The sequence below is a fragment of the Jaculus jaculus genome, chromosome 11 (genome assembly GCF_020740685.1).
Source record: "Jaculus jaculus isolate mJacJac1 chromosome 11, mJacJac1.mat.Y.cur, whole genome shotgun sequence".
Taxonomy (NCBI): domain Eukaryota; kingdom Metazoa; phylum Chordata; class Mammalia; order Rodentia; family Dipodidae; genus Jaculus; species Jaculus jaculus.
The window spans coordinates 69251103-69278435 of NC_059112.1; the positions used below are offsets into that span (position 1 = coordinate 69251103).

Here is a 27333-nt window from a genome sequence, read left to right on the forward strand (position 1 = left end):
GAGGTATATTTATACACATGCATAGTAGTCCCCTCATGTAAGAATGGTACTATTCCAACACCTCTAGCAGATGTCTGAAACCATGCATAATGCCAAACCATCCATACACACACACACACACACACACACACACACACACACACGTATATATAATGTGGTTTTTGTTTATTCCCTACTAAAATGCCACAAAGTTCATATTTTATACCCTAGTGCCTCCTTTGTATTATGTAGTAGTAAAATAACGATTACTTGAACATAACCACTGTGATGGTCACACAGTTGATCCTCATAACCCAAGTGGCTACCAAGGTTTTGAATATACTGTGGGTACACTGAACAAGGGGCAGTATACAGTTGAAGTAAATTGTTTATTTCTGTAGTTCATCATCTAATATTTCCAAGTATTAGTCCTACCACACATGACTGAAACCATGAAAAGTGAGATGGTAGATGAGAAAGTATTGCATAGTCTTATATTTTATAATACCATATCTACCTTCATTTACTTAGAGTGAACCTATTTTTTCCTAAAGTCTCTCTCTCTAGCTTTGCCCTCATCATGCTTAATTATAAAATTAACTGGAGTTAAAAAATACTTAAGCAACTCATCTTACTAAAGTGATTGTACAATTTAAATGTGCCATCTTAGAATCTCCATTTTTTTCCCTCAAGCTATGATCTGCAGAAACGAATTGCTGAAATGGAAACTCATAAGGAAAAAATTCATGAAGATACCAAAGAAATTAATGAGAAAAGCAATATATTGTCAAATGAAATGAAAGCTAAGAATACCGCTGTAAAGGATGTAGAGAAGTAATAATCTTTTGGAAACTACGAAAAATGTTTAGAGTTAGTTAATTTTGTCACACGTCTGTATTTAAATTCATTGCTAATACATTGTAATATGTTTGCCAGCTTGTAAAATAGTCTCCTTTTTGCCAAAACAAAAATGAAAAATTGAAACAATTTATTAAATTGGTACCAAACTCTGGGTGTAATGGGGGATGCCTCCCCCTACTGGCAGAATAGGTTTAAAAAAACTAAAACTAAGCATTTTGATTTAAGGGTAGAATTTGGGTTATTTTAGATAAATTCACTCTTCCAGTCATTTTAGATGACAACAGCACTTCTTTTTTTTTTTTTTTTAATTTTTTATTTATTTATTTGAGAGCGACAGACACAGAGAGAAAGACAGATAGAGGGAGAGAGAGAGAATGGGCGCGCCAGGGCTTCCAGCCTCTGCAAACGAACTCCAGACGCGTGCGCCCCCTTGTGCATCTGGCTAACGTGGGACCTGGGGAACCGAGCCTCGAACCGGGGTCCCTAGGCTTCATAGGCAAGCGCTTAACCGCTAAGCCATCTCTCCAGCCCCAACAGCACTTCTTACCTAGTATTTTACTTTTATGGCCAAATTTTTATGTACCTAGACATTGTCACTAATAAAGGTGATATTTCCTTTCTAGCCCAGGAAAGCTGAATAACTCTCATAGTGGTAACAAAATGTGATGTCTTCGGTTCTCTGGCAATTAGAAGATGGGTAGTTTTAGAATCCTGTCTGAAAAGCTTAGACATATTTGTATAAGTATACCAGGAAGGGCATGTATAATAAATGTCAAAAATTATGACAAATAATTTCCTTGCTTTGCTAAGGAAACTGAATAAGATTACAAAATACATTGAAGAAAATAAAGAAAAATTTACACAACTAGATTTGGAAGATGTTCAGGTTCGGGAAAAATTAAAACATGCTACAAATAGAGCTAAAAAACTAGAGAAACAGCTTCAGAAAGATAAAGAAAAGGTAGGTGTTGGTGGGGTGGGGGACCATTCCAGAAAGTTAGATGTTTATATTTTATCAGATGTGGTTATGTGCCCTGAAGGATAGTTGAGTTTGCTAAAGAAGGATAATTATAGCCTGAAATCAGGAGGGATAAAAGACTTTAAAAAAAACTCTGCCTGGAAAAATTTTCTTCCATAAATTAATCAAATTTATAAAATAATTTTTCTGTTAGAGTGAGAAAAGACAAATTGTGGTGACTGATAAAGTCAGCTAATTTGGATATTATTAGAAATGCGTGTGTGTGTTTACTCATACATCAAAGACCTAGAGATCCTAAGAAATATTTTTGTTGTTTTGTGTTAGAGATTGAAGCCACAGTTTCTTGCATGCTAAGATGATGCTGTACTACTGAGCTATACCCACAGCGCTAGATGCATTTTTAAAGTAAAATTTTGATGGTATTGAGTAACCTATGGAATATGCCTCCATAACATCACTTTGTTTTATAATGTCAGGCTAAAGAATTTGAAAATATACCTGCCAAGAGTAAGAACATCATAACTGAAACAACAACCAAAAGTAATTCCCTTGAGAAGGAAAAAGAGAAAGAAGAAAAAAAATTAAAAGAAGTCATGGATAGCCTTAAGCAGGAAACCCAAGGGCTTCAGAAAGAAAAAGAAGTAAGATTCTGTGATTTTGTTCACTTTTTCCTACCTTCATGTCTTTTGCAGTAATATTCAAAGTGCACCATTTAATATTTTTAAAATATTTATACTTTAAATATTAAAATTAATACCTTCTATAAATACAGACAATAAACCATAAATTCCTATCCACCACCCCTCGAAGTTGAACTTTTAATAAATTGTAAGGCAAAGTATGGTGGCATATGCCTTTAATCCCAACACTCAGTTGGCTAAGGTAGGAAGATCACTCTGAGCTTAAGGCCAGCCTGGGCTAGAGAGAGGGCTTAGTGCTTATGGCATTTGCCTTCGAAGCCTGAGGACCCATATTTGACCCCAGGTCCCACATAAGCCAAATGCACGAGGTGGCACAGGCGTGAGGAGTTCAGTTTCAGTTGCTAGAGGCCCTGGTGTGCCAATTCTGTTGGCTCTCACTCTCATTTTAAAAAGGGAGGCAGGGTGGCTGGAGTGGCTTAGCAGTTAAGGCATTTGCCTGCAAAGCCAAAGGATCCAGATTCAATTCCCCAGGATCCACATAAGCCAGATGCACAAGGTGGTGCATGCTTCTGGAATTGGTTTTCAGTGGCTGAAGGGCCTGGTGTGCCCATTCTCTCTCTCCCCCTTTCTTTCTCAAATATAAATAAAAATAGCCAAGCATGGTGGCGCATGCCTTTAATCCCAGCACTTGGAGGCAGAGGTTACAAGGATTGCAGTGAATTCAAGACCACCCTGAGACTACATATTGAATTCCAAGTCAGCCTGAGCTAGAGTGAGGCCCTACATCAGGTGTGGGGGAGGGGTTAATTCCCTCTAGATATAGCCAGGCTGGTAGTGCATGCCTTTAATCCCAGCACTCAGGAGGCAGAGCTAGGAGGATCACTGAGTTTCAGGCCACTCTGAGACTACATAGTGAATTCCAGGTCATCCAGAGGCTAGAGTGAGACCCTACCTCAAAAAAATAGTAATAAAATTTATTTAAGTGGGGGCCAGTCTGTTGGTACTGTCAGTTAGGCTTAGGCCCTGTGCACTACTGATGTATGCTATGATATAGTAATCCCAGATACCTAGTATGCTGAAGCAGAGAAGATTTGAGGCCAACCTATGAAAATTAGTAATATGGTATCTCAAAAAGTTTTCCCCTCTCGCCACGCCCCCCCCCCATTTTTTTTTCTTCGTTTTTTTAGCTAGAGTCTCACTCCAGCCCAGGCGAACTAAACTATATGCTGACCTCAAACTGATGATAAGTATTTGGCCTAGTCTCTTTGCCCTTTTGTGTTCTACTTTCCCATTTTAAAACAAAGTTTACTGAATAGGAATATGTTATGGTCAAAAATGTGGTGTCACATTCTTAGACTTACAGACCCTGTGTACCGTCTTTTTATCTTCTAAATTGTTTTCTTGGTAACTAACATACTGGTCACCCTGCAGTCTGGGACCACAACAACTTCCTTTGTGCTTCTATTACACTTGTATAATAGTTGAAAGCATGGCTCTTGTGTTAGCTTTTGTTTCAAATCATAGTTCTCTGTTCTCATACATGTTACTAAAGTACCTAGAAAATAAATTCAAAAATGCTATTGTTTCACTAACTACTTCATGAAACAACATAAGAAAGCAAACATGGTTACACACACCTTTTTTTTTTTTTTTTTTTTTTTTTTTTTTTTTTTTTTTTACTTATTTGAGAGTGACAGAGTGAGAAAGGCAGATAAGAGAAAGAGAGAGAGAATGGGCACACCAGGGCCTCCAGCCAATGCAAACAAACTCCAGATGCATGCGCCCCCTTATGCATCTGGCTAACGTGGATCCTAGGGAACCAAGCCTTGAACCAGGGTCCTTAGGCTTCACAGACAAACGCTTAACTGCTAAGCCATCTCTCCAGCCGCACACCTTTTTTTTTTAATGTTTAATTTTTTTTTATTAGCAACTTCTATACTTACAAACAATAAATCATGATAATTCCCTCCCCTTCCCCACTTTCTCTTTCACAACTTCACTGTCCATCATATCCCCTCCCTCCCTCTGTTAGTCTCTTTTATTTTTATGTCATCACCTATTCCTCCTGTTATGAGGGTCTTGTGAAGGTGTTGTTAGGCACTGTGAGGTCATGGGATACCAATGCCAATTTCTGGGTGACACACACTTTTAATCCCAGCATTCAGGAGGCAGAGTAGGAGGATCACTGAGTTTGAGGCCAGCCTGGGATTAGAGTGAGTTACAGGTCAGTTTAGGATAAAATGAATACTTCTTATACCTTAAAAAAAATAACCATAAGGGCCAGGTATGGTGGTGCATGCCTTTAATCCCAGCACTTAAGAGGCAGAGATAACAGGGAGCTCTGTGAGGTCAGGGCCACCCTGAGATTCCATAGTGAATTCTAGGTCAGCTGGGGCTAGAGCAAGACTCTATACCTCAAAAAGCCAAACACACACACACAACACACGAGATTACCACAGATACATATCATCCAGCCAACAAAAAGTATTCCCATGAAGCTAGCTCTGTTTATATTAGCACATATTTATTGGCATGCTGAGCAGTGTGTTTTAACAGATAATGGTGACTTAGTTCACTGCATTAAAGGTCATTGATTCTGCTTGGAATACAGATAATTCCTAAAATCATGCTATTAAAGTAATGTGGCTGAACAATAAGGTGGCAGTGGTAATGCAGTCGCTATATGGGATACTTAGTGCTTGGTAGATTTGCTTATTTATTGTACATCCATTTTCCTATGTATCTTCTATCCTGTGTCAATGATAAAGCTCTTTCTCAAATAAAAGTCTTCATTCGCTGGCATATTGCATAGATTTTTAGCACAAATATGTGAGGAAGTCTGAATGGTTCTTATGCCTGGAAACATGAAAAGTGGATAGAATCTGAAACAAACATGAAATACATTTTTCTTTGAACTACTACTCCCTTTTAATTTTTCTTTGTTTTTGTTTTATTTTGTTTTGTTTTTTGTTTTTGTTTTTGTTTTTGAGATAGGGTCTTACCACTCTAGCCCAGGCTGACCTAGAATTCACTCTGTAGTCTCAGGGTGGTCTTGAACTCACAGCAATACTTCTATCTCTGCCTCCCCAGTGCTTGGATTAAAGGCATGCACCACTATGCCTGGCCCTTTTTTGTTTCAATTTCTTTTTTTATATACAAACTTAGTGTTTTAGTTTTATTTATTTGAGAGAGAGAGAATGGGTGTGCCAGAACCTCTAGCCACTCCAAATGAACTCCAGACGCATGTGCCACCTTGTGCATCTGGTGGGTCATGAGAAATTGAACCTGGGTCCTTTGGCTTTGCAGGAAAATGCCTTAACCACAAAGCCACCTCTCCAACCCTTTTGTTTCAGTTTCTAAAATGCTGTTGCTAGGGCTGGAGATAAGCATCAGTGGTTAAGGTTCTTGCCTGCAAAGCTTAAGGACACAGGTTTGATTCCCCAGTACCCACACAAAGCCAGGTACATAAGGTGGCACATGCATTGGAGTCTGTTTGCAGTGGCTAGAGGCCTAATGCGGCCATTCTCTCTGCCTCTCCCACTCTCAAACATATTTTTAAATAAACATTTTCTAATAACTGTCTCAAAAAGCTCATGTGACATTAGTCAGGAAAAGGCTTTATAAAAAACAGTGAACATTGTCAGCTAGCATGAGCCATATCAGTTGTTTCAGTTTGTAAGAATTTTTTCTCTGCATACTACACTTGTACACACTCCCTTAAGTTGTCATCAAGTACAGTTTCCATTTCTGTTAAGGCTTGAAAGTAAATATATTTCAGATTTAATGATCTCATATTTTAACAGAGTCGAGAAAAAGAACTTATGGGCTTCAACAAATCAGTAAACGAAGCTCGTTCAAAGATGGAAGTAGCTCAGTCAGAACTTGATATCTATCTCAGTCGACATAATACTGCAGTATCTCAATTAAGTAAGGCCAAGGAAGCATTAGTCGGAACTTCTGAGACTCTCAAAGAAAGAAAAGCTGCAATCAAAGATCTAAATGTGAAGCTCCCTCAAACCGAACAAGAATTAAAGGAGGTAAGTCTTTGCTTCTGTATTTTGTCTAAGGATTTTGGGCCCTATTTTTTATATAGTTTTTTTTTTTGGTATCTCGGTATCCAAAATGATTGGTGCACAGGTATCTTTTATCAGAATAATCACTGAAGAATGGGGTGAGCATTTCAGTATTTGGTTTTTCTGGAGGTAGGGTCTGGCCCAGTTTGACCTGGAATTCATTATATAGCCTCAGGGTGGCCTTGAACTCATGGCAATCCTCTTACCTCTGCCTCCCAAGTGCTAGGATTAAAGGGTGTGCCACCACTCCCAGTGCATTTCAGCATTTGAATTGAGCTTAATGAGACTGGAAGTATGAGATCTTTTTGTAGTCTGGACATTGCCCTGGGTTCTATTCACAGTACCTCAAAAGAGGAAAGACTTGGCGGGGGAGGGTGATGATACCAAAAGCATCAGACAACAAATATACTTGCCATAACCCATGGTAATAATTTAAAGGAAAAAAGATGTGTTTCTCTGGTTGAGGAATAGCTTACTTGGCACAGTGCTTGCTCAGCATGCACAAAGCTCTGAGCTCAGTTTCCATCCAGCATTGCATGTAACTGGGCACCATGCTGCATGTCTGTAATCCCAATACAGGTAAAGGCAGGAGGATCAAAAGTTCACAGCCAGCCTTGTATTTACAGGATGAATTCTAGGCTGGGCTGGATTACATGAGATCTGTTTCCTTCCACTTCTCTCACACCCCCACCCAAAAAAGGTGGGGGAGGGATTTTAGAAAGCTAGTTGTGTGTCTAAATCTATAAATGTAGACAATTAATGTAAGGATAAATGAAAAGCAAACATGAGTATGTAAACTTTTAATGTGCTTTTTTTAATTTTTGAGTTTATTATCAAAACTCAAATTGACTTATATCTTTCTAATTATTCAGTTTATTATTTTTTTCTATAACTTGAACTTAACAAATAATTGAAAAAAGATAAAGCTAGGAAATGGGAAGCAAATGAGTTAGGAAAAAGTGGCTGCTACTAATTCAGAGATGGAACAAAAAGCATAGCATACCCTAGTATACAGTCCAGTGACTCATACTTGAGGTCTTAGTCCTAACCTGCTTTTGATTAGGGTAGAACTGAAGAATGGAGCCATACTTTTGCCTGCCTGTGCTAAACTGAGATAGATTATATATGTATATGTATGTACGTATTTAACAACTTCCAGGATTGCAAACAATATCCCATGATAATTCCCTCCCCCCCCCCACTTTCCCCTTTGAAACTCCCTTTTCATCATATCACCTCCCCCTCTCAAATCATTCTCTCTTTTGTTTTGATGTCAGGATCTTTTCCTCCTATTATGATGTTCTTGTGCAGGTAGTGTCAGGTGCTGTGAGGTCATGGATGTCCAGGCCATTCTCTGTCGAAAAGAGCACATTGTAAGGAGTCCTACCCTTCTTTGGCTCCTTTCCTCCACCTCTTGCGCAATGGGCCCTGAGCCTTGGAAGGTATAATAGAGATATTTCAGTGCTGAGCACTTCTGTCACTTCTTGTCAGCATCGTGATGCCTTCTGAGTCTTCCCAAGGTCACTGCCATCTGGAAAGAGAAAGTTCTGTAACAAAAAAGTGAAAGTAGCATTAATATATGGGTATGAGCATTAAGAGAAGTGCTTACTGGGTAGTTTGGTGAGCATACTACATACATTCAGTCAGCAGCAGCAGTTACATACCTCTAGGGCTCATGACTACCCCTGTTGTAGGTTTTCAGTATCAGGCCTCCAGTCAAATTTGAGGGCGGTTGGTTTCCTCCATAACAGACGTGCCACTATTGCACCCATTGGCTCATTTGGCCTAGTTAGCCAAATATAAGGCTTGCAGTGTCCACTGTGGAGTATCTTTGATTTCTCTGTCTCCCTTTGAGCTTCATGCAGTATGGCATTTTCCAGCTTTCTGTCAGCTGGTCTACATGGAGGAGGTTTTCAGCTCTTAACTGAGATTTTGTAGCTGTCACTCTGCTTACTGTGGACTGCTCTGGAATGTCTGCATTTTTTATTTATTTATTTGAGAGCAACAGACAGAGAAAGAGGCCGGGAGAGGGAGGGATGGAGAGAATGGGTGCACCAAGGCCTTCAGCCACTGCAAACAAACTCCAGATGCCTGTGCCCCCTTGTGCATCTAGCTAACATGGGTCCTGGGGAATCAGGCCTCGAACCAGGGTCCTTAGGCTTCACAGGCAAGTACTTAACCGCCAAGCCATCTCTCCAGCCCCAACTTCTGCATTTTTATTTCCTCTTACTGGCCCAGACAATTTATGCCTCTTAAAACAGGAAAGGCCAGACCCATATCTGGTTTTTAAAGCAGACCACAAGTTTGCAGACTGGGTTATAAAGCAGGATTCTTCAATTCCTTGCCTCCAAGGAACTCACCTTTCCACCAAAAAAAAAAAAAATGGACATTATCTTAGGATGAAAGGTCAGAAAATGGTGTTTCAAGCAAAAGGGCCTGGAAAACAAGCAGGTGTGGATATCCTAATATCTGACAGGGTACACTTAGAAACAACATTAGTGAAGAAAGATAAAGAAGGTCACTTTATATTGATTAAAGGCACACTCCCAACAGGAGGACATTACAATCTTAAACATATATGCACCTAACATGGGAACTCCCAATTTCATCAAATAAACACTGTTAGAGCTAAGGTCACAGATAACACCAACTTCAACACCCCACTCTACTCAATTGACAGGTCATCCCAGCAAAAAGTAAACAGATGCATCTGGATTAATGAGATCATAGAACAAATGGACCTAACAGATATATACAGGACATTTCATCCAAATGCTGCAGAATACACATTCTTTTCAGCAGCACATGGAACATTCTCTAAAGTAGACCATATATTAGGATACAAAGCAAATCTCAAGATATACAGGAAAATTGAAATAATGGGATCAAACTACTAATCAACAGCAAGAAAATCATGGAAACTAAACAATTTCTAAATGGTGAATAGGTCAGTGAAGAAATCAAGAAGGAGATTAAAAACTTCATAGAATCAAATGATAACATGGGTCCACAACATACCAAAACCTTTGGGACACAATGAAGGCAGTCCTAAGATGGAAATTAATCGCTTTAAATACCTATATTAAGAAATTAGAAAGGTCACAAGTAAACAACTTAATGCTTCACCTGAAAACCTTAGAAAAAGAAAAACAAGGCAAACCAAAAATCAGTAGATGGGAAGAAATAATAAAGATTAGGGCAGAAATTAATGAAATAGAAACCAAAAAAATTAAAAAGTCCAAAGAATCAATGAAACAAAGAGTTGTTTCTCTGAAAGGATAAGCAAGGTTGATAAACCCTTAGCAAATCTGACCAAAAGAAAGAGAAAAGGCATAAATTAATAGAATTACAGATGAAAAAGGCACCATCACAACAGATACCACAGAAATTTTAAAAATTATAGTGACAGAGCTGGGCATGGTATTACACGCCTTTAATCCCAGTACTCAGGAGGCAGAGGTAGGACAATTGCCATGAGTTCAAAGCCACCCTGAGACTACATGGTGAATTCCAGGTCAGCCTAGGCTAGAGTGAGATTCTACCTCTAAAAAACAAAACTAATAAAAATCATAGGGACATATTATAAGAACATAAACTCCACTAAGTTTGAAAATCTAAAAGAAATGATTTCCTTGATTTTATATGACCTACCAAAATTAAATCAAGTTGAAATTAACCACTTAAGTAGACATATGAACAAGTATGGAGAGCCAAGCAGTTGTAAAAATAAAAATCTCCCAACTAAAAAAAGTCCAGGCCCAGATGGATTCACTGGTTTTTAACCAGAAACTTCATGGAAGAACTAACATCAATGCCTCACCCTGATACCAAAACCAGACAAAGATAGAACAATCTTGGCAGACAGAATACAAGAATATGTCAGATCATTCACCCGGACCTAGTAGGCTTTATCCCAGAGATGCTAGAATGTGTCGACATACACAAATCGGTAAATGCAATACATTATATAAGTGACTGAAGGACAAAATAAATCACATGATCATCTCATTAGATGCAGAAAACGTATTTGACAAAAATCCAACATCCCTTCATGATAAAAATCGTACAGATACTGGGAATAGAAGGAACATGTCTCAACATAATAAAGGCTATTTATGACAAACCTACAGCCAACATAATATTAAATGGAAAAAAAAACTTAAAGATTTTCCACTAAATTCAGGAACAAGACAAGGGTGTATACTGTCAAGTACTGGAATCTTAGCCACAGCAAGCAATAAGGCAAGAGATACACATAAAGAGATGATATGATTTCAAACATAAAGGACCCTAAAAGCTCTACCAGCATACTGTTAGAGCTGATAAACACAGCCATGTAGCAGGATACAAAATAAACACACAGATACCAGTATCCTTCCTGTATGCTAGCAACAAACACAGAGTAGGAAATCAAAGAATCACTCCCATTCATAACTGCAGTAAAAGGGGCAGGGTGGGGGGGAAGTCCTGAACAGATGGCTTAGTAGTTAAGGCACTTGCCCACAAAGGCAAAGGTCCCACATAAGCCAGATGCAGAAGGTGGCACATGCTTGTAAACACTCAAGACAGAAATTTCAGAAGACAGTAGAAAATGGAAAGACATCCCTCGTTCTTGGATTGGAAGATTGGCAATCTTACCAAAGCCATACCACAATTGCAATATGAAATCTCAGTGCCAGTCGTGTTTATTTCTTATCTTTTCCTTATTGAAGCATTACTAGAATTCTCTATGATTGTTGTGTTTAGGATCTAATGAGCATACGTTTATTTTCTTTCCACTTTTAGAAAGAACACAAACTTCAGAGACTGACTCAAGAAGAAATAAACTTGAAAAGTTTGGTTCATGAGCTATTCCAAAAAGTTGAAGATGCAAAGAGCTCTTTAGCAGTGAGTCGAAGCCGGGGGAAAGTCCTTGATGCAATAATTCAAGAAAAGAAATCTGGCAGGATTTCAGGAATCTATGGAAGATTGGTAAAGTAAAAATTGTTTCATTTATTTGAGTGTGTGAAAGGTGTGTGAGTACTCCAGGGCCTTTAATGCTATAAACAAACTCCATATGCATGTGCCACTTTGTGCACCTGACTTTACGTGGGTACTGAAGAGTTGAACTCTGGACAAGCAGGCTTTGTAAGCCTGCTGTTTTCTGTATCATTTAGGGAAATTAACAAGGGCTAGCAATTTTGGGGACCATCACCTTCTGGACCTCAACAGAAGTATGCTATGAAAGTTTTGTTTGTATTGTTTATAGTTATTTTCAGACCTCATGTCCACATTGTGTATTTTTATGAAATAAAAGGTCTTCCAGTGGCCATTAAGAAGTTCAAAATAGGGGCCTGGAGAGATGGCTCTGCCATTTAGGTGCTTGCTTACAAAACCTAAAGACTCAAGTTTGATTCCCCAGTACTCATATAGAGCCAGATGCAGAGTAGTGCATGCATCTGGTGTTCAGCACAAACAACATATACACCACACATTTTGGGGGGCCAGGGTTGGGAAATGACATGTAGTGCTTGGGATATAGCATAGCTCAGTGGTAGGTCATTTTTGCCTACAAATGTGAGCCTCTGGGTTCAGTCCTCTCTGTAAGGGGAAGGTTTGGGGGAGAAGGACACAGTGTCCTTTTATCCATTTTTAAAACCACGCATACATGGTTTAGTTTTCCAATTAATAATAGTAAAATGTGAATAGTAATAAAATGGGGTGTCCTTTTTATTCAATTTCATTCTAATTATAAATTCTTTTTCCCCCTTAACTATTAGGGGGACTTGGGAGCTATTGATGAAAAATATGATGTTGCTATTTCATCCTGTTGTCATGCACTAGACTACATTGTCGTTGATTCTATTGATACAGCCCAAGAGTGTGTAAACTTCCTTAAGAGACATAATATTGGAGTTGCAACCTTCATAGGTTTAGATAAGGTAGGTATTTATACAATGAGCTACTTATTTCAGTTTTTAAGTTCTATTTTCCCTTTGAATTCTAGCTTTTTATTTACCATTATTTAATGAACTCCTGGTAACTTTTAAGTTTGAGGGGTCTAACATGGTTGTGGGGAATAAATTTTGGAATACATTGATAAGAGAAATGCCAATGTTGGGCTAACATCCAACATGTGATAGCTTGATACAAATTACAAAATATATATAATAAAAAGTATACTTGAATGGGGAATTTTTCTTTTGCATGTATGTTTTGTAATGTGGTTTTCATGTGTAGTATATGTGCCCATGCAGCATCCCTTATGTTATTTTGCTGTGGTAGAACATTGGGTCTCCTGCTCCGTTGCTCTCCTGTTGTTGGAGTCAGGGTCTCTGCTCCCTTCAGGACTGAGGTTACAGATGTGCAAGGTCATAACCCCACAACTGTTTGTGTGGTCCCTGGGACTAAGCTCTAAGCGGTATAAGGCCTCCTCAGGCCCTCATTGCTTGCTCAAGAAGTGTTCTTAACCTCTGAGCCATCCGTACAGCTCAAGTTCAGAATATTTTCATTACCCCATAGACATTATTCCTATATACCTTTTTCCTCTTCTCTAATAACAGACATTGATCTGTTTTGTTCTCTCCATGTATTCTAAGCATTTCATTTAAGGGAATCTCATAGTTTTTTATGTGATGGACAGCAGAAGTCGGACTTATATTCCTTTGCAAGTAATATACGATTTCTTCAGTACCATCTCTGGATCAGAGGTCAACGTATGAACTATTGTCAGAACTATTCCTTTTTGAAGTTTCCTAGCATCCTAACTAAAATCAGCCAACCATGTTTAAATATAAGGGTTTCTGTCTATACTTTGTTTCATTCCTTGTGCTAGTGTAAGTATACTGTCTTAAAGGACTATAACTTAGTCTTGTTTCCTGGATACTCATTACTACAATATGGAAATACAATTCATTTTTGTATATCTTATGTCCTACAACCTTGCTGGCCTCATTCATTAGTGTTAATAGTTTGGAAAGCTTTTCTTTAGAGCTATGATAGGAATTTATTTAGGATTTTGATACCTAGAAGACATATTGGCTGTTGATTGCATGTATGAATTTTTTTTCTTAAACTTTTAGATGGCAGTGTGGGCAAAAAAAATGACTAAAATTCAAACTCCTGAAAATACTCCTCGATTATTTGATTTAGTTAAAGTAAAAAATGAGGAAATTCGCCAAGCATTTTACTTTGCTTTACGGGATACCTTAGTGGCTGACAACTTGGATCAAGCCACAAGAGTAGCGTATCAGAAAGATCGAAGATGGAGAGTTGTCACCTTACAGGGGCAAATCATAGAACAGTCGGGTAAGCTGGGATTTTAACTACCTCTGCATTTTTTAAGCTCCTGGTGGAAAAGATCTAAAACTGACTTCTGTGTTCTCCAGGTACAATGACTGGTGGCGGAAGCAAAGTAATGAAAGGAAGAATGGGCTCCTCAGTTATCATTGAAGTCTCTGAATCAGAGGTCAGTGTATGTAAACTTGTAGTCACTTAAACATTATAAAATTTGGCCATTTGAATTATACTGCACCCAGATTTTGAGTTAGTGGATTGGATCGCTAGTAGCTTTTTTAAGGTTGAACCCTTTCAAAGGATTGAAAACATGTTGAATAGAAAGTACCAGGGAGCAATCCATGTGGAAGGCCCTGGGTTTGATCTCTAGCGCCTCAATCAATCACTCAATAAATAAAAATAAAAGTGTATGCTCTGTAAACATCTGTTTTAGTTAATACATTTGATTTGGGTCATGTGTATTGTTCATAATTTACTTAGCAGTTCACTTAATATTTGACATTCTTTAACAAAGTTATAGTCGTTTAAGTTTTATTTATTTGAGAGAGAGTGGTTGTGCCAGGGCCTCCAGCCATTACAAATGAACTCCAGACACATGCGCCACATTATACATCTGGTTTATGTGGATACTGGGGGATTGAACCTGGGTTTGTAGGCAAGCACCTCAACTGCTGAGCCATCTCTCCAGCCCTAATTAGTTTTTGTTTTGTTTTGTTTTTAATTTCAGAGTAGTTCTTTAAGGCATAACAGATTCCTGAAGCATGTTTTGAAGTTTATTTTAAAAGATTTTGGTAGCTCAGGGGTAAGCCTCAGTGGCTAAGTGTTCAAATGCTTTCTTCATTAAAAGTGAATGGTGGGCTGGAGAGATGGCTTAGCGGTTAAGCGCTTGCCTGTGAAGCCTAAGGACCCCAGTTCGAGGCTCAATTCCCCACGACCCACGTTAACCAGATGCCCAAGGGGGCGCACACGTCTGGAGTTTGTTAGCAGTGGCTGGAAGCCCTGGCGCGCCCATTCTCTGTCTCTCTCACTCTCTGTCTCTTTCTCTCTTTGTCACACTCAAATATATAAATAAAAATGAACAAAAAAAAATTTTTTTTTAAGCGAATGGCATCTCTTAAGCTTTGAACTGGGTTGTTCAGTTTTGTTTGAGTTTTTTGGTAGATTGTTTGGTTTTGTTTGATAAATGTATCATATATAGTCCTGGCTGACCTCAAAGTCATGATCCTCCCACCTCAGCTTCTCAAATAGCAGGGATTCCACATATGCATTTCCTCCACACCTGGCTTTTGTTTAGTCTTTAAGATCAGAAATTTGGGTTGCACTATATTTTTTTGTTTGTTTTGAAGCAGGGTCTCACTCTAGCCCAGGTTAACCTGGAACTCACTCTAACCTAGGCTGACCTTGAACTCATGGTGATCCTTCTGCATCAGCCTCCCTTCCAGTGCTAGAATTAAAACTCATGAGCCACCATGCTCAGCTTGGTTTTTTTATTCATACATGGACTTTGCTGTCAATCTAAAATGATTCTTAGCAAAAATTTTACTCCTACTTCTCTTTGTAGGTAAATAAAATGGAATCCCAGTTGGAAAGAGATTCTAAAAAGGCAACACAAATCCAAGAACAGAAAGTACAACTTGAAGAAGCAGTAGTTAAGTTAAGGCTTAGCGAACGAGAAATGAGGAATACGCTAGAGAAGTTTTCTGCAAGCATCCAGGTACTATGTTCATATGTGTGTGAATATCATCTAAGATGTTAGAATTTGGCACCAATTGGGGAAAAGCATTTACTTATATATGCTTACATTTTTAAAATATAATGGATGATTTTTTTTTTTCTTGCAGTGGTGGATAATGCCTGTTATCTGTCACAGTGTTGACTCCAGCCACAGCCATACCTGTTTTCCATTTTATATTTGACAGAGAGAGAATGGGCGTGCCAGGGCCTCCAGCCACTGCAGATGAACTCCAGGTGCACACTCCCCCTTGTGCATATGGCTTACATGGGTCCTGGGGAATCGAACCTGGGTCCTTTGCCTTTGCAGGCAAATGCCTTAACCACTAAGCTATACCTCCAGCCCTACATATATATTTTTTTAATGTTATGCTTTTCTTAATTATGGGTTTCTTTCTAAGCCAATATAAATTTCCTGTGTTTTAGCTGATGTAGAGTATTTTGATGTGGCCCTATTTTGATTGTTTTTCGTGTTATGTACCCTGCTAAGTTTAAAATAACATTGTGAGACCCTGCCTTAAAAAAATAGAAAAATGTGGCTGGAGATATGGCAGAGCTGGTTAAGGCACTTTGCCTACAAAACCAAAGGACCCAGGTTAGATTCTCCAGGACCCCACATTAGCCAGATGGACAAGGGGGCACATGCACCTAGAGTTCAGTTGCAGTGGCTGGAGGCCCTGGTGCAACTATTCATTCTCTCTCTCTCTTCCCCCCTCTTTCTCTGTCAAGTACATAAAAATAAAATATTTAAAAATAATAACAATAACATTGTAGGTATGTCATTATATGCTCATCCAATTCCATAAGATAGATTCCTGAAATTTTAATTAGTTCACAGCCTTTGAAAAACTAGTCTTAAATATGTTATAAGTTTGTTAGATCCTGAACTCTTTTTTTGTTGTTGGTGGTGGTGGTGTGTGTGTGTGTGTTTGTTTTATTTAGTTTTTCAAGGTAGAGTCTCACTGTAGCCCAGGCTGACCTGAAATTCACTATGTAATCTCAAGGTGGCCTTGGACTCGTGGTGATCCTCCTACCTCTGTCTCCTAAGTGCTGGGATTAAAGGTGTACGCCACCACGCTCAGCTACATTCTGAACTTTATAATGGCATTTTAGGACTAGAGAGATTGCTCAGTGGCTAAATGTACTTGCTTTCAAAGCCTGCCAGCCCAGGTTCAATTTCCCAATACCCACATAAAGCCAGATGCTCAGAGTATTGCAGGCATCTGGAGTTTGTTTGCTAGCAACAAGAGGCCCTGGTGCACTGTCAGTCTCCTTCCCTCCTTTCCCATTCAATGTTCTTAATATACTTCTGGTTCAGATGAATCCCCAGCTTGCAACATGTTATTGAAGATAGGTCTGTCGTGTTCATATTGGAGGCTTCTGTGGGCTACTTTTGTATTTTTCTTGTTCATTCACTCCAGACTTCTAGACATGAATTCATTTACTCCCAGAAATAATCAAACTAGGTCATATCTTGTGGCTAAAAAAAAAATTGTGTAGATTCTTGAGGTTCTGAAAATAACAGCAATAAAGACACTAAATTATAGTCACTTAGCAAACTGAGGTAGAGGATCACTGTGAATTTGAGGCCAGCCTGGGAGTACAGAGTGAATTCCAGGTCAATCTGAGGTATAGTGAGATCCTACCTCAGGAGGAAAAAAGAAAGAAATAGGCATGTGTGTGTTCATCATGGCTGCATGCATCCCCAGGGGTTGCTGAGGGAAGGGAGATGGCCCGAGTGTCATATTAAAGGGGAGTCATCCCAGTGACAGTCTCAGGAAAGAGGCAGGCCTTCAGAGCAGACAAACAGAGAGTAACTATAAGCATACTCCTGAATTGAAGTGGAAAAATGACTTCTCAATCAAAGACAGAAAGTGTGTGTGCCCTAAAATGTCATGACCAGTTACAGTGTATGTCAAGTGTTACCTGTCTTTACTCTAAAAATCTATTTGAGCTGGGCTTGGTGGCACACACCTTTAATCCCAGCACTTGGGAAGTGGAGGTAGGAGGATCACCATGAGTTCCAGACCACCCTGAGAATACATAGTAAATTCCAAGTCAGCCTGAGCTAGAGTGAGACCCTACGTTGAAAAAAAAAAAAATCTATTTGAGGGCTGGAGAGGCTCAACAGTTAAAGTCACTTGCTTGCCTAGCCTGATGGCCTAGTTTCAATTCCCCAGTACCCAAGTATAGCCAGGAGCACAAAGTGACACATGCATATGGAGTTAGTTTGCAGCCAACAAGAGGCTCCAGTGCATTCTTTCTCCCCCTCTCTTTCCCTCCCTTCTGCCATTTCCTCCTTTCTCTCTGCTGGCAAATAAAAAATATTTTAATTTTTTTTGTTGTTGTTGTTTACTTATTAGCCAGCAGAGAGAATGAGAGGGGGAGGGAGAGAATGGGCATACCATTACCCCCTACCATTGCAAAAGATGTTGAGATGTATATGGCACTATATGCATCTGACTTTATATGGGCACTGGGTGTATGAATCCATATTATTAGACTTTGTAAGCAAGCTCCTTTAGCCAGAGCCATCTCTCTAGCCCCTGAAAAATTTTTCTTAAAATTTAGAATGGCATTTTAAGTCATCTTTGTAACAAGATAACATTTGGGTTGGGCCATTTTTATTTTTATGTTTTGTATTAAGCCTTTTAAAAATTCAAAGTAAATGTTACTGTTACTAAGTTAAAATGTTATCTATAAATCCTTAATTGTTTTTGTAGCATTTAGCAGAACAAGAAAAATATTTGAGTGTCCAAATTAAAGAACTTGAAGCTAATGTACTTGCTACTGCCCCTGACCAAAAAAAGCAGAAATTACTAGAAGAGAATGTCAGTGCTTTTAAAACAGGTATGTTTAAAGATAAAGACTTCTTTTTTTTTAATGTAATAATGATTTATTATCCATCATGAAAAAGAAAAAGAAATTTGGGCTGGAGAGATGGCTTAGCAGTTAAGGCACTTGTTTGTGAAGCCAAGGACCCATGTTCTCTTCAGATCCCACATAAGCCAGACGCACAAAGGTGACGCAAGTGCAAGGTTGCACATGCTCACTAGGTGGCGCAAGCATCTGGAGTTCAATTGCAGTGGCTGAGGCCCTGGTGCACCAACACTCTCTCTTTTAAAAAAAAAAAAGCATGTTTTACTTCATGTGTTAGAACCCTACAGTTGGCAAACAAAGGCCATACTGTCTCTGACAGCATGAGGCCGCAGTCAAGGAGTAACATCAAGGCAGAGACGTGTTCTTGCAGGAGCTGTTATCACACGCTGCCCTGCCCTCTCAGCTTCTGGACCTTTGAAAAGGCAGTCTCTGCTGGCGGCCTAGGCGGATGGAACTGATATTTACTATTTTTTTACAAAGCTAACTGCAGCAGCATCTTTCTGTTGTGACAAGATACCCAAGAAAAGTCAACTTAAATGAGGACAGGCGTATTTTGGCTCCTGGTTTCAGGGGTGTTGGTCCATGGCCATGATGTCTGGTTGTTTTCAGACCTGTGATGAGACGACACATCACGGTGGCAGGGCACAGCACAGGAAACCTGCTTGCCTTGAGGGGGACAGGAAGCAACGAGAGAGGGGATGGGAAGGAGATTTCAGTATGTCCTTCAGGGCACGCACCAGTGACCTACATCCCTTAACAAGACACACCTCCTGAAATTTCCACCCCTGCCAGAAATTCCACCAGCCAGGGAAAGACTTCTTGATATTATAAAAAGCAATGTTTTGCAGTGTTTGAGAAAAGCTTGAAAGCTGGGCGTGGCGACACACGCCTTTAATCCCAGCACTTGAGAGGCAGAGGTAGAAGGATCACAATGAGTTTGAGGTCATCCTGATATTACATAGTAAATTCCAGGTCAGCCTGAGCTAGAGTGAAACCCTACCTCGAAAAACCAAAAAAGAAAAAGAAAAGCTCGAGCCATGTAGCACACCTTTAATCCCAGCACTTACAAGACTAAGGTCAGACTGTCCTGAGTTCAAGTTTAGCCTGGCCTACAGAGTGAGTTGCAGGTCAGACTGAGCTAGAGTCAGACCCTGCCTTTAAAAAATGGCAAAAGAATAAAAATGTTTGCACAGTAATAAATTGGAGCCAAATTATGTACAAGTCATGACCCTCCCTTACTAAGACATCAAGTAGTTTGTATAATTTGCTTGAGTTCACACAGCACATGGGTACACAGGGATAAGTGGTGTCAGAGTACAGAGCTCATATGAGTCCATAATTTCATATTTTGTTCTTGATCTTCACAAACATTTGTCAAGATAGTTTTGTTTTGTTTTGTTTTTTGAGGAAGGGTCTTGCTCACACTGACCTGGAATTCAATATGTCGTCTTAGAATGGCCTCAAACTCATGGTGATCCTCCTTCCTCAGCCTCCCAAGTACTGGGAATAAGGGCGTGCACCACCAGACCTGGCCAAGGTAATTATTAAGACATCGGAGGCATTGAAGGAGCTAAATCAAAGAAATGTAGAAGCTGAGTGTGGTGGTGCGTGCCTTTAATCCCAGCACTAGGGAGGCAGAGGTAGAACAGCCATGAGTTCAAGGCCATCATGAGAACAACATATGAATTCCAGGTCAGCATGGGCTAGAACAAGACCCTGTCTTGAAAAAAAAGAGAGAGAGAGAGGTAAGGAGAAAGGGCAAATATATGACTTGCACACAGAACAATACTTATTTGAATGCTTTTCCCCAGAACTTTTTATGCCTATACAGTAATACATATCTGCCAAAATAGAATCTTTATGCAAGAAAAGGAAATTATGGGCACAGTTGGTTTTGTTGTAGCCTTACTTGAAGTCCTCTAGTTATGTACTTGAGCACAGCCCTGATTCTCTTTGGCTCCAGTCAAAGGAATAATATTGGTTGTATACACAGACCCTTTTCCAGACTTGTAACATCTTAGCCTCCCAAAATATAGTGGGCCTTGGAAATTTCCTTAACAGAGATGAACCAGTTGTTACTGTGCTTAATGAGCCAAAGATAGCAGATACTCTGTCCCAAAAGACTGATGAGGGACCCTGACAGTGATGCACATCTATAGCCACAACATGGGGGGGAGGGGTGGGGACTGAGGTGGGGGAGCTCAGGAATTTGAGAAAGGCCTGGGTAGCATAGTGGGATGACTTTAAGAGAAAACACAAAGGGAAAGAACTAATGAATTGGAAAAATTATCAAAATGCTTCAAAAATGAGAAACTTTTCCTAAACAAGGAAATAAAATGATGTTTAAGTGTCTTCTGTGCATAGCAAATCTTTATTTTATGTGCATATGGTTATGTTTTAGTTACGAGAGGAATAAAAAGTTGGGCTTGTCTATAAAACCTCAAGGCCCAACTTCAGTGACCCACTTCCTCCAGCAAGGTTCCAACTCCTTAGAGTTCCATAACTTCCCCAACAGTGCCACCAGATGGGGTCCAAGTTCCTAAACCTGATCCTTTGGGGGACATTTTAAACTCAAACCTCAACAGCACATTAATTCCATTCAGAAAAATGATCTTTAAGGTTCTTTCACAAACCTAAGAAACAGAAACATTGAGAGATGTTAAGCTAAGGAAATGGATCAGTCTGCAACTTGCCTCACAAGCCTGAGGGCCTGAATTTGGTGTCCAGTACCAGTGTAAGAATGTTGGGCTTGGCGGCATATACCTATCATCCCAGCACTGGGAAGACAGACAGCCAAATCCCTGAGCTTTACTGGCCAACCAGTGTAGCCTATTTGGTGATCTCTAGGCCAATTAAGAGGCCCTGGCTGGAGAGAAGACACTTAACCTGGAAAGCCTAATGGCCTAGGTTCAATTCCCCAGTACACACATAAACCAGATGCACAAGGTGGAGTTCGTTTGCAGTGGCTAGAGGCTCTGGTGCCCCTATTCTATCTCTCTCACTCAAGTAAATAAATTATAAATGTATCTTTTAAATTTGAGAGGGAGAATGGGCCAGGGCCTCTTGCCATTGCAAGCAAACTCCAGACATGCACAGAATCCACACTGGCTAGATGTGCCTGTCACGAAGGTTTCTAGATTAAACTTGCAAGAAGAAAAAGTCATGCCTCATATTGGGAAGATGTCACTGCAGATGCTAACAGCCAAAAAGAAAAACACACTGCACCTAATATAATCACATCATCAATGTTAATGTCACTGCTTGTCAGTGCTAGCCAAGTTAACTGCCTGGCCATCATAAAGTACTAACTGCAGCAGAAACCAATCCTATTTCATCACTTACACCTACTTCAAAAAAAAACCAAAGGGGGGCTGGAGAGATGGCTTAGCAGTTAAGCGTTTGCCTGTGAAGCCTAAGGACCCCAGTTCGATTCCCTAGGACCCACGTTAGCCAGATGCAGAAGGGGGCACACGCGTCTGGAGTTCGTTTGCAGTGGCTGGAGGCGCTGGCGCACCCATTCTCTGTCTCTCTCTGCCTCTGTCTCTGTCAGTCACTCTCAAATAAATAAATAATTTTTTAAAAAAGAAATTATACTCGATATCCATGACCTCATAATGCCTGACACTACCTACATAAGACCATTATAAGAGGAGGAAAGGATCATGGCATCCAAATAGAGGAAAGACTTATTGAGATGGGGAGTGGATGTGATGGAGAAGGGAGTTTCAAAGGGGAAAGGGGGGGGAGGGGAGTATTACCATGGGGTATTTTTTTTTATAATCATGGAAAATGTTTAATAAAATTGAGGGAAAAAAAAGAAAAAATGAAATTATTTAAAAAAACAAAGGGGATGGATCTGAAAATGATTTTCTTCTGAACAGTGAAGAACACTGGTTCATCTGTTCTTTCACTTTATAATATTGTGGATAGCTTCTAAGTTCGTTTTATATATATATATATATATATATATATATATATATATTTTTTTTTTTTTTTTTTTTTTTTTTTTTTTGGTTTTTCGAGGTAAGGTCTCACTCTAGCCCAGGCTGACCTGGAATTCACTATGGAGTCTCAGGGTGGCCTTGAACTCACAGCGATCCTCCTACCTCTGCCTCCCGAGTGATAGGATTAAAGGCGTGCGCCACCACGCCCGGCTTATATATATATATAATTTCTTTACTATATGAAAGTTTATAGTAGCTATGGCTAAAAAAAAAATTTTAGTGTTTTTATTTGAGAGAGTATGGGGTGCACCAGCACATCTTGCTACTGCAAACAAACTCCATATACATGCACCACTTCATGCATCTTGGCTTTATGTGGGTATTGAGGAATTGAACCCAACCTGACAGGCTTTGTAAGCATCTAACCACTGTGCCATGTCCCCAGTTCAAAAGTCTTACAGTAGTCCTTGATGCACCCACCTTAATGAATGGTTGGTTGAAAAGCTCTTGTTTTGTTTTGTTTTTTGTTTTGTTTTGTTTTTTCAAGGTAGAGTCTCACTCAAGTCCAGGCTGACCTGGAATTCCCACTGTAGTCTCAGGGCAGCCTTAAACTCACAGTGATCCTGGGGTCAAAGGCAGACACTACCACGCCAAGCTGCTGAAAAGCTCTTTGAAAGCATTTTGAGAACGTAAAGGCATTGAGAAATAACTGGGTATGTTTCTACCTGAACCAGAAAATTTAACCTTGTGTTATAACACCATGTGTTTTGACATAAGTATTCTGGATTTCTTAAGGTACTTTTTTTCCATATCTAAATATTTGCTATCATGCATTAGATTAAGTAATTAAAGAAATTTACATCGTCAGGCATGGTGGCGCACATGTTTATTAATCCCAGCACTCAGGAGGTAGAAATAGGAGGATGTCCATGAATTCAAGGCCACCCTAAGAATACTGAGTGAATTCCAGGTCAGCCCAGGATAGAGTGAAATCCTACCTCTAATTTTTTTAAGAAAAAAAAAGGAAAAGAACAGAAATTTACATCTATTGAATGATGCTTACTAACATAGGAACATTCATTATTTTTAATTTCAGAATATGATAGCGTGGCTGAGAAAGCTGGTAAAGTAGAAGCTGAAGTTAACCGTTTACACAGTATCATCATAGATATCAACAACCATAAACTCAAGGCCCAGCAGGACAAACTTGATAAAATAAATAAGCAACTAGATGAATGTGCTTCTGCTATTACTAAAGCCCAAGTGGCAATCAAGACTGCGGACAGGTAGAGTATGTGATCCACTAGTCTCACCTATAACTCCACATAAGAGAGCTAACATTTAAATGAAATGTTACTACCTCACAGTGGTACTTTTAAGAAGAAGAAATTCTGGTCTGGAGGGATGGCTTAGCAGTTGTTTGCCTGCAAAGCCAAAGGACCCAGGTTCGATTCCCCAGGAGCCACATTACCCAGATGCACAAGGGGGTGCATGCATCTGGAGTTCGTTTGCAGTGCCTGGAGGCCCTGGCACACCCATTCATATTCTCATTCTCTCTCTCTCTCTCTCTCTCTCTCTCTCTCTCTCTCTCTCTCATAAATAAATAAATATTTTTAAATAAATATTTTTTAAAAGAAAAATTCATTTGTCCAATATTAAATTAAAAACTGGTAGAAAGATTGACAACCCAGGTGTTAGAAGATAAACATGAGTTTTACTTCTCTGGTTTAAAAGAACAGATGTAATTTAAATAGATGCAGGTCTCAAAGAATAAGAGGTAAGATGGGAACTCTAAAGCATCTATTAGGAATTCAAGAAAATTTGTGTGTTGACTATCAATCAAATTAGGTCAGAGATCATTTGTTTATTAGGAGCAGAAGCATCTTAGATTTAAGGATCCCTTGCCGGAAGAGTTTAACAACCTAATATATGATTTTCCTTAAAAATATTAATGTTAGATAATATTAGAAGCTTAGGTAAAGATGTTTCACTGATTTATATGAAAAGCTTGATGAAATGTACAGCTTACACCCCAAGTATTTGTATAAACAAAAAACAATGCAGGGACTGGAGAGATGGCTTAGTGGTTGGTTAAGGTGCTTGCCTGCCAAGCCTAATGACCCAGGTTCAATTCCCTAGTACCTATGTTAGTCAGATGCACAAAAGTTATACATGCATTTGGAGTTTGTTCTCAGTGGGTAGAGGCCCCGGCGCACCCATTCACTCAATCTGCTTCTCTTTTTTCCTCTCAAATAAGTAAATAAAATATTTAAAAATATTAAAAATAAAATTCAGGCTGGAGAAATGGCTTAGCACGTAAGGCATTTGCCTGAAAAACCAAAGGACCCAGGTTCGATTCCCCGGGACCCCCATAAGGGTCACATGCATCTGGAGTTCATTTACAGTGGTGGAGGCCCTAGAATGCCCATTCTGTCTCCTCTTCTCTTTTTTCTTCTCTCTCTCTCCCTCCCTCTCTCTCTTTCTGTCTCTGTCCTTGCAAATAAGTAAAAACAATTCAGGGGGCTGGAGGGATAGCTTTAATTCAAGACTATATGAAGTCCTAAATTTAAAATCTAAGAGGAAGGGCTAGGGATATAGCTCTTGATACATTTGCTTGCTGTGCATGTGTGAGGCCCTAATTTTCATCCCTAGCACCACAAAATTTTATGTATATCTGAATGAATGAGACGGCAAGTAAAATAGTACCATTAAATGTTAAACAAGTTCTGTGATAGGTTATGAAAAATAACATTTTTATTGTGTTTTGCTTCTTTAGAAATCTTAAAAAGGCACAAGACTCTCTGTCTCGCACAGAGAAAGAAATAAAAGATACTGAGAAAGAAGTAAATGACTTAACAGCAGAGCTAAAAACTCTCGAGGAAAAAGCAACAGAGGTCATACAAAATACAAATGCTGCAGAGGTAAGATTTTATTTTGCATTATAGTAAAAAGTATATTAGAAAGAGTTTAGAGTTGGTCATGTTTAGAATTTTCATATACATAAATTTATGTGTACAACAAAACAATTGTAAAATTATGTGAGTTAATTTTTTTATTAATTAAAACAAAAGGACATGGAAGGAGATTGCTGTCTTTGTAATGTAAAAATGTAATGTAATGCTGTTCTTAGGAAGCAATTATCTGTAACGGTTGTTACTGGTTTTTAGAAGTCCTTGCCAGAGATCCAGAAAGAATATCGTAATCTACTTCAAGAACTAAAAGTTATTCAAGAAAACGAACATGCTCTTCAAAAAGATGCACTTAGTGTTAAGTTGAAACTTGAGCAGATAGACGGTCACATTGCTGAACATAATTCTAAAATAAAATACTGGCAAAAAGAGGTAAGATTGCTACCTGTAGTTAAAGTCAACTTCAAACTATTAATGAAAAGGGTTTGGGAGATTGGTTGTTGAGGTATGTAACTATAGTAGTTTTTTCTCTATTCTAAATTGAACTTAGATTTCAAAAATAAAATTGCATCCTGTGGAAGATAATCCTGTTGACAAGGTTTCAGTTCTAAGCCCAGAGGACCTTGAAGGAATCAAAACTCCAGACTCTATAACAAATCAAATTGCACTTTTGGAAGCCCAGTGTCATGAAATGAAGCCAAACCTTGGTGCCATTGCAGAGTATAAAAAAAAGGTATGAATGCATATTAGAAATGTTTAGCCCTTGTCTAAATTAAGACCTTTAATTTTACACAATGAGCAGTTCTAATTCTTATGTCTGATCTGACCAGGTTTTCTTTACAATCTTTTCACAGGAAGAATTATATTTACAACGAGTAGCAGAATTGGACCAAATTACTTCTGAAAGGGATAAATTTAGGCAGGCATACGAAGATCTTCGAAAACAAAGACTGAATGAATTTATGGCAGGATTTTATACAATAACAAATAAATTAAAGGAAAACTACCAAATGCTTACATTGGGTGGAGATGCAGAGCTAGAGCTTGTGGATAGCTTGGATCCTTTCTCTGAAGGAATCATGTTCAGGTTAGTGGAGAGCCTTAAATCCTACTGTTACTTATCTCTACATAGTCTCTACTCAGTATTTCTTGGCAGTGAGGTGCAAAATAAATAAAATTTGCTTTTTGTTACAAATACAATTTGTTCATATGCTTGTAAGTTGACAGCATAAATGATGTGTAAGTACAGTACTTGTTATAAACTTTGTCTAGTTCTTTTTAAGGTCTCAAGAGTTGAATAAGAAAGAATAGCAAGAAGTAGTTAGCATGCTGTGTAAATATTAAAATTTCGGAGAACAGATTTTTCTAATGCATTCCATGTTCCAGTAACTGTGTGTGTGTGTTTTCAGGGTAGGGTCTCCCTCTATCCCAGGCTGACCTGGATCTTACACTGTAGTCCCAGGCTAGCCTCATACTCATAACAATCCTCCTACCTTAGCCTTCCGAGTACTGAGATTAAAGCCGTGCACTACTACGGCTCACCCAGTAACATTTTTATAAACCAGGAGGGGGGAAAAAAACACTGGCTGGGCATGGGGTGGTGTACACCTGTTAATTCCAGCTATCCAGTAAAGGAGGCCAGAAGAACCCAAGTTTGGGTGGGGGGGGGGGACAAACAGAAAAGCAGCAACCTAGAGATTCCCAAGGAAGAAAATGACTAGTCAATTATGGGAAACACTTCATAAAGTCCTAACTGGTTTTACAAATAGTTTGGCTTGGACTTCCCCCCCACCCCCCTGAGGTAGGGGCTCACTCTAGCCCAAGCTGACCTGGAATTCACTATGTAGTCTCAGGGTAGCCTCGAACTCATGGTGATCCACCTGTCTCTGCCTCCCAAGTGCTGGGATTAAAGGCATGCACCACCATGCCCGGCTTAACTAAGGCAGTTTAATTGACAGTTTCCATAAACATGAACAGTAATTCCCTCTCAAACACTCCCTTTTCTCCTTCCCAAATCAAATCCACCTCTCCTGACTAGTATGTGTTTGTTTGTTTGTTTTT

At 39.2% G+C, this 27333-nt stretch overlaps 1 protein-coding gene across 2 annotated transcripts in view; it reads left to right on the plus strand.

Moving 5' to 3' along the window:
* The window catches only part of Smc4 (structural maintenance of chromosomes 4), a 38639-nt gene that overhangs the window by 10245 nt on the left and 1061 nt on the right, over positions 1–27333 (plus strand). For both annotated transcript variants that reach the window (XM_045161162.1, XM_045161161.1), the window contains exons 8-22: positions 673–813; positions 1651–1801; positions 2296–2460; positions 6264–6497; positions 11319–11504; positions 12293–12454; positions 13595–13820; positions 13901–13980; positions 15370–15522; positions 18263–18389; positions 23460–23649; positions 25140–25284; positions 25531–25704; positions 25823–26005; positions 26127–26359. In XM_045161162.1, coding sequence (XP_045017097.1) covers positions 673–813; positions 1651–1801; positions 2296–2460; positions 6264–6497; positions 11319–11504; positions 12293–12454; positions 13595–13820; positions 13901–13980; positions 15370–15522; positions 18263–18389; positions 23460–23649; positions 25140–25284; positions 25531–25704; positions 25823–26005; positions 26127–26359 — 2550 coding nt within the window. The remainder of the gene's footprint in view (positions 1–672; positions 814–1650; positions 1802–2295; positions 2461–6263; positions 6498–11318; positions 11505–12292; positions 12455–13594; positions 13821–13900; positions 13981–15369; positions 15523–18262; positions 18390–23459; positions 23650–25139; positions 25285–25530; positions 25705–25822; positions 26006–26126; positions 26360–27333) is intronic.